General features: G+C 42.2%; 1 protein-coding gene across 1 annotated transcript in view; it reads right to left on the bottom strand.

The window, feature by feature from the left end:
• Positions 1-2,672: 2,672 nt before the first annotated feature.
• Positions 2,673-7,785, bottom strand: part of PRPS2 (phosphoribosyl pyrophosphate synthetase 2) — a 32,747-nt gene continuing 27,634 nt past the window's right edge. Inside the window, exons 7-8 of the mRNA XM_023532345.1 lie at positions 6,940-7,158; positions 2,673-5,179 (exon numbers count right to left, since the gene is read on the bottom strand). Of these exons, the coding sequence (XP_023388113.1) occupies positions 5,087-5,179; positions 6,940-7,158 (312 nt within the window). The 3' untranslated portion in view covers positions 2,673-5,086. The remainder of the gene's footprint in view (positions 5,180-6,939; positions 7,159-7,785) is intronic.

Here is a 7,785-nt window from a genome sequence, read left to right as displayed (position 1 = left end):
CTACAAATAATGAGTTGTCCATTGGACATCTGTCTGAGCCAAAACGTTCACAAGAGTGAAAACACAGAGAAGCGAGTGGTATTTCTCGAATGGGTTACAGTGCCTAACTTGCACGCATGTAATAAAACTCCACATTACAAGGGTCAAAACTGCGTTTATGTCAACACCAATGCCAAGTGAGTAAGGAATTACAGACTCACCAAAAACCAGTCTTATGGTGCCAACTGCTTTTTCTCCATGTCTCAATTCACAGGACACTGTCCACGAATTTTGTCTTTCCCGGAAGTGTTGCTCTTTGAAGGCCATGAATGCAGTCACTGGAGAATGAATGCTCCGTTGCTGCTGGGAGGGGCCTGTCCCTTTCAATACCTTAGGAGACTGCCCTGTAGCCCTGGTCCTAGAATATTCTGAGGCTTATAGAAGTTTAGGGTCCTTCCCTTGGTTCCTCAGATGAGCACATATCGGTGGCACTTCCTGAGTTCACTCTATAGCAACTGTACATCAAAATGTGGCCCCGAAGAATCACTCTGATGATTTTTAAGAGTGACACAAATTCAGTTTTAGTCTTCAAAATGTTTCTGTAAGTCATGGTCAGCCTTGGCTTCGATGCAAGATACTAAACACTCTCTGTCTAGGGAAACTCAGAGAATTATGCATCCCCAGGCACAGATGGCCAAACGCTCAAAGAAGTAAGAACCCTCAATGCATGGAAGAGCGACGTTCATCAGCGAACATTCGGATACACTGTCTTCTGCCCGGACGGTCCCCTGGAATCTCAAAGACCCCTTATGGCAGTAAAGGCAGCTGTATTAAAGGACTGGCAATCAAGCTGGGTCTTGAACACATTCCTAAAGGTGTCCCTTTTTCTATTTTTGAGTACAGCTCTTCAGCTCCTCGTTACTTGAAAACGGGTTTAAAAAGAACAGAGATTGTTGGCGCATTGTTGAGTTCGTCATCTAACCTGCTTTTGTTGCAACTGGCATAAGACCAGAGCTGCGATCATGGGATTTCTTAACCAAGGTGGCACTGAGAATCCAGAACCAGCTACCTTAGAAGAGAGAACTAGGGTGACCAGGCGTTCCGGTTTGCCTAGGACTGAGGGGTTTCCTGGGATGCAGGACTTCCAGTGTTAAAATTGAGAAAGTCTCCTGCCAGCCAAAACAAGCTGTTCACGTGATGGGGAAGTGACCGTCTTTGCCTCACTGGAACCACAATCTTCAGTTGAGTGGAAACAGTCCCACTAAATCGAGGACATTGTAGCGTATTAAAACTGCCGGGGCCCTCAGCACTCACCCACCCTCTCATTTTTGCATGCTCAGACTCAGAGTGGTGTAGACATTTCCCCAAGGTCACACAGCCTGCTAGTAGCATATCAGGAACTAGTTTCTACGTTTCTACAGCCCGTTTAAAGTATTTTCAACATGCAGATATTTGTCATCACCAAATGCTACCCTTGACGGAGATGGTCACATGCCAGGACAATGAACCCCTGGGTGAAGGGATCATGTTTGTGACTAGCTCACAGGCACATGGCTTTAACACCTAGTAAATGCGTGAAAATCGTGCTTCTTCACACCTACCTATTCTTTCAAAGGGAAGATTTAAGATGACTGCTCTGAAAATTGCAGTTAATGTCCAAAGCAATCAGTTCTCACTGCAGTGGAGAACTGCAGTGAGGACTGTTGACTTCGCCACGCAACGTACAGGAAGGATGTGGTAGCAGCTTCCAGCCCCCGCCCTAACTTCCACCTTCATTGGCTCGCCTCACTCAAATGTATATCACACCCTACGCTGGATTGCTAGTCTGTGCTGGAATACAGCCATCTGATTCTGAAAAATTCTGCCGTGAAGTACCACCAGTAATGGCAGTCCCTTCACAAACGCCCTTCTGATCTCCCCAGCCTGACTGAGCCTCTGAACCCCTCGGTAGTTCATCTTTCCCTTTGACACTTAGCCTATCCCCACTTAGCCTGTCAGCTGCTGGATGTTGTAGGACCTGCCATATGGAACACTTTTGAAGAGGTGTGACAGCATTATTCGGTGGGATTGAAGTGTTTTTGGTGCTTCCACCTCTCCTTCATTTTTCCCTGCCCTCTGGTACATTCTATCACATTCTCTCAGACTGTAAACTGTGATCTTCCAGGACGGATTTGGTTTTAGTTCTTTAGATTTCACTGGGACTTAAAAATGTTGCCACTCTGTTATCCACAGCTGGGCTTGACTGGGAGAATATAATTAACAATTCACTGTCCCCACGAGAGTGACTTAAAGTATCACTGAATAGTTAGTTGTTTTATGGGAGCAGGAAACTCTTCTTGCAGCTTCTGAAATCAAAACTTCTCTGGAGTCTACATTTAAGTCTGGTCTACTCCAATCTATAGATACCGAACATTACGACTTTGCTGTGTAAACACACAGCAAAGTGCGATCTTTGATTTTATAGAAACATCTAGAATTCCCAACTTGGATGCCTTATGTGGCACCGCTGTTATGCTCTGGGGCAAGGAGACTACTGATCACCCCTTTGGAGGTACCTTCGAAGTGGAGGAGAGCTGACTTCAACAAGTTTCTGTCTTTTCTGTACTTTTACACGCTAGGCTACACTCGTGAGGCAGCACACATTTTCAGGTACACCCCATCAAAACACATGACTCCACAATGATGATAAAAACTTTGAAAGAAGCAGTATGATTTTATTGAAATGTTTTAGTACAGTGTTGGAAGATCTTAAAATCCTATGTTCTAAGCCAATACAAGCACTGCAAATAATATAGTGCTGAATCTAGTTGACATCCCACCCGACAAAGGACAGTTATAATCTGAATATCTGTAAGTGGATTAAGTTGGAGGCCGAGTGACTCTGGTGTATTCACATTGCTCTGGCTCCCCTTTTGGCCAGATGCATGCCGAGTCTGCCTCCATTCAGCAGAGCTGGACGGGACCAATATATATTCAACAGTTTCACTTAAATGTTTCCATACCAGCAAGGGAAGCTCGAGTTCTGGGAAGAGGCTGCCTGGAAGCCATCTTCCTCATCTTTGTCGAACTGAAATCACCCACCAGCTAAGGTCTATACTGCCACTGTGCATGGCGAAGTCTAATCAATGTATTAGAAGTACTTTTAAACACAAAAGCGGTGCTCAATAACGATCATCAATCAGTTCTTAATTCAGAGAATGACAATAAAGATTTTTCTTTTACCTTCGGATTATTTTTAAACTAGCTATTTTACTCTAAATCTTAATTGAAATGATTACTTTTAAATGGACTGGTTTTAGTCATGTCAGCATGTCTACACTTGTATGCCAAACTGTTTGCTTGTTCCTAACTACATTTCATTTCCCTATGCACAAAAATTGTAAGAAATAGAGATATCACTCATTTATCAAAAATTAAAAGTAAATGGCATCTAAATAAGCTCTTTACATATCTCAAGTTAACTCTTTCTAAATATAGTCAATCCATATGGCACAGCTGGCTTTACCAGGTTACAATATTTTTCCTCAAAAACCATTTTAAGGTCTAACTAAATGCTCATTTCTGCAACCACTAAAATGATACTTTTTAACTTCGATTCAAACTTGCCGTAGGGAAGTTTGAAACCTTAAAGATGGTTATACTTGTTAATGACTTAAAAAGATTTTATTTTTCCACTTGCAGAATTTAGATTAAGGAATTTATTCTCAAGTTTTGAGATTTGGCAGAAGGGAGAGACTGTTGTTTGTTATTTTATGCAGGCAAATTCTCTTCTTTCGGGGCTGGAGAATTCAGTAGGTTGCCCACCAATGTGTAAGGCTTGCCTTCTGCCGCAGTCGGGGGACACCTCACTTTGGAGGATGTCATCAAGGGCCATCTCGCGGAGAGAGCCATCTCCCCCTCCAGAGTCACTCCTTGGGCCCCTATTTGAATAGGATCTTAAGGGAATAACTAATGTTTACTTATCTGTACTTTTTCACAGGCCTTTCTTACCCACATTTTTCAAGTAACAACTTTAGCTAAAATAATCAGTTGCCTAGAAGACTTGGTACTTTTGATTTAAACAGGCAAAAGAACATTAAATCAAAACTATTAAGATGATGTTTAAATATGCATTCGGGGTCACTCACAAAAATTCACTTTTGTGTTTACATCGAAAGCGAAATTACGCTCAGATTAGTAAACCTGAGGGGACTTAGAGGAGTTTTGTTCTGGTGGAAATCTACCACGTGAAATTATTGGAAAAAAGGCAAAGTAAAAGCTAGAGCTAAAAAAATGGGACCTAAAAGGACAAGAGGTACCCAAAGGACTGTCCACCTGGGATGGACAGAGGCGAGCATTAATGTGTCAGTGAGAGCAGACACTATCTCAAAATGGTTTCTAGATCAGATCTATCGCTGCACATAATTTTGGAAATTTTAGAACGTGACGTTTCAGGTAGGTGATAGTTATGAGATGCTTTTCAGAAGTGGTAATAAAAAAAGATACTGAACTACATAGCCTGTGGCATGTCTAATGTTTACCCAAAAATGTGTCAGTGGCCATCTTAAACTATATAAAATTTGGTCCAGATTAAGCACAAAAACCGAAATGGTTTATTTGGAACCCAGTTACTAAAAAAATAAAATAAATTCGAAATCCACGGTATTATACATTTTTCTAAGGTTTTCTTACAGTTTAAGGGCTCATACTGTACAGGGTTTTACCCAAACGTCCATAGGCATTATTGTTATATATCTACATAGAAAGCTTTATCCTAAAGTCACCTTTGGCAACCCTAAATATAAACTATGAACTTCCACAACGGAATTATAAAGCTATGGCCGTAAAACACTGACAGAATAAAAGAAAAGGTCCCCTATCAGAACAAGTCAAGATGACAAAAATATTTCTCATTTATGACAGTTCACAGGTCAAATAACTGCCACCTTCCTCCCAAACTGGAAATAATAACGGTCTGGAGCTTTAGAAGGGGAAAACAACGGATTTTGGAACATATAAAGATCTGATGCTTTTGCGTTCTAATTGCTAAGTCCTAAAGCTTAAAAATCAGATAAACGCATACTACTCAGATGCTAGCAGGCTCGCTCCACACTCCTATCGTGTGCATTTATAGCGGGACGTGGCTGAACAGGTAAGAGACAGATTCACCGTTGTGGGTCCTTCGGATCGCCTCAGCCAAGATCATCGAAATGTCAATGACCTAAACACCAAAAAGAAGAGGCGAGAGGAAAGGAAGGCATCTCAGTCACATTTCATTAAAAACACGAAAGCCAGAAACCCTACAATTTCTCCAGCTGTAAGCTGTACGACTGTCAAGACTTCCCATAGCTACTTCTCTGGAGAGGACAGATGCTTTGGGTCTACCTTCAAATTAGGCCCTGTGAAACCAAACCCCTAGAGGATTCTGGAAGCGAGATTTTCAACGCAAGTACCCAAAGGCTTTTCAAGGCCACTGTTAACCAGAGACATCCTTTTCTTGGGGCACTTGTTTTGTTTATTTATTTATTGATATTAGTTTCAAGCGGGGCGCTCGTTTCTAAGTTAATTTTATTCGACCATTACGTCGAAGGTTTTCTCTCTTTTGGTTTCAGAAAATGCAGTGACTGTCATTTAAGAGCACAGCTATGAACATTCTAACTTTGTTTTGCAGGCCAGACTCAACTGAGTTGTTGTAGTGTGAGAACAGCTAATAGATAATACATAAAAATAAATGGGCATGGCTGTGTTCCAATAAAGCTTTATTTACAGAAGCAGATGGTGGGCCGGATTGGGCCGTAGTCTGCTGACTCTCGACAACTGCTAATCAGGCATGAAAATCTAAGGCAGAGCTATTTTGACCATTTCTAAACATATCTCTTCATGCCAAATGAACTGCTTCGTTCTCTGATGGATTCGAAGATCCACTTTGACCCACCTTCAGGATGGAATGGGGGCTTCTAGCAATGAAACGAATTGCCGAGGTTCACTGCGTCAGAGGCAAAATGAGGACTCGGACCCTTTCGATCTATTTCAGGCCAGTCAGTGTAAAGCGGTCATCACCAGCTCTCTGGTGGCCTCCCAAGTCAGGAGGGGCAAGAAGGAACAAAGCTCGGAGGACCCTCAGCATAGCCTGCTGCTGCTTTTTTTATCTCCATTTTTTTTTTTATTATGGTGAAATATACACAACATAAAAATTACCATTTTAACCATTTTAAGTGTACAATTCGGTGGCATTAATGACATGTCCAATGTTGTGTAACTATCACTATTATCTGTTTCCAAACCTTTTTCATCACCCCAAACAGAAACCGTGTCCCCATTAAACACTAACTCCCCATCCCTCCTCCCTGAGCCTGTGGCAACCTCCATTTACTTTGTCTCTATGAATTTGAATGCTTAGTCTAGGTTCCTCAGATAAGTGGGATCAAACAATAAATATCATGTTCTTTTGTGGCCGGCTGGCTTCTTTCACTGAGCATGTTTTCGAGGTTTATCCATGCTGTAGCACGTGTCAGAATTCCTCTTTTTAGGCTGAATGACTGATATTCCATTGTACAGATAGAGAATATTTTGGTTGCCCATTCATCTGTTGATGGACAGTTAGAAACCTCTTGGCTACTACTGTGAATAGGGCTGCTACAGACAAGTGTACGAGTTTTTATTTGAACACTTGTTTTCAAATTCTGGGGTATATACCTAGAGGTAGATCTGTTGGGTCATATGGTAATTCTGTTTAGCTTTAGCACAGCCTGGTTCTTACCGGTTTTCTATTGTGGTTTTATTCCCTTACTATTTCTAACTTAGACTTCTGCCCGCCCCAGCCTTTCTCAGAGATCTAAATGAATTATAACCTCAAGTACGAGCAGCTGCAACTTCTGCCGACATCTGCCTTAGTAGTCACACACAGAAGACTCGATGCTATTTTTGGGGATCTGAGCTAGGTCCCTCACTGCTTGGTTCGGCCTGCAGTGTAGACGGTACCTGGATCTTGGAGCAGTGATTCATTTTCTCCTCTTGTGGAATTGTGTTGGTGACGACAACAGCCTCGAAGGCGGCATTGTTTATTCTGGAAATGGCTGGCCCAGAGAAGATTCCATGGGTAAGGATAGCATACACTTTGGTTGCTCCGGCTGAGAGCAGCCTATAAAACAGAAGACAAAAGAAATTAAGTGTATATGAATATTGTTGAAACAGTCTCCCCTTAGTATGAATTTAAAAAGCAAAAAGTGTATTCCATAAAGGAAAACATGAAACCAATTTTGTTCACATGTACTAGTCGAAAACCTAGAGGATCTTTAGATTATGAGCTGGCAACATACTTCGTATGTCATAAAATCCGGGATTATCAACCTCTGCGTTGGGCCCGGAGGAACTCTTCGGCGTGCAGAGCCCCTGGTCTCCACTCGCTAGCAATGCCTCCCTCCCCTCAGTGTGACAATCAAAATTGCCTCCAGGCATTGTCAAATGTCCCCCAGGTAGCAAAAGTGCCCTTGGTTGAGAACCACTGGTTGAAACCAAAAGAGCCAGAATATCGTCATCGACATACATCATCGACATATAATATAAAAAAAAAGAAAAAAAACCACCAAGAGATTTTACATTCTTTGTCTTGTACTGCCTGGAAAGTCTGGCCTGAAGGCCGAGGGTGGCTCTTTCCTCCTGTGCTCAGTTCAGGGGCTGCACCTTCTCAGACTCCTGATGAAACAGACCGCAAGCTCAACCTTGACAATGAAAACCAGGCCATAAAGGACCATGGTTTTCTTCCTACCAATTAAAAATAAATCAGCCTAGGACTTCCTTTGGTCTAAAGCGCCACTGCTAAGCAAA

This window comes from Pteropus vampyrus, unplaced genomic scaffold (genome assembly GCF_000151845.1).
Source record: "Pteropus vampyrus isolate Shadow unplaced genomic scaffold, Pvam_2.0 Scaffold81, whole genome shotgun sequence".
Classification (NCBI taxonomy): domain Eukaryota; kingdom Metazoa; phylum Chordata; class Mammalia; order Chiroptera; family Pteropodidae; genus Pteropus; species Pteropus vampyrus.
Note: the sequence above shows the minus strand (reverse complement) of the source record. Positions and strands in the feature narration are given on the sequence as shown.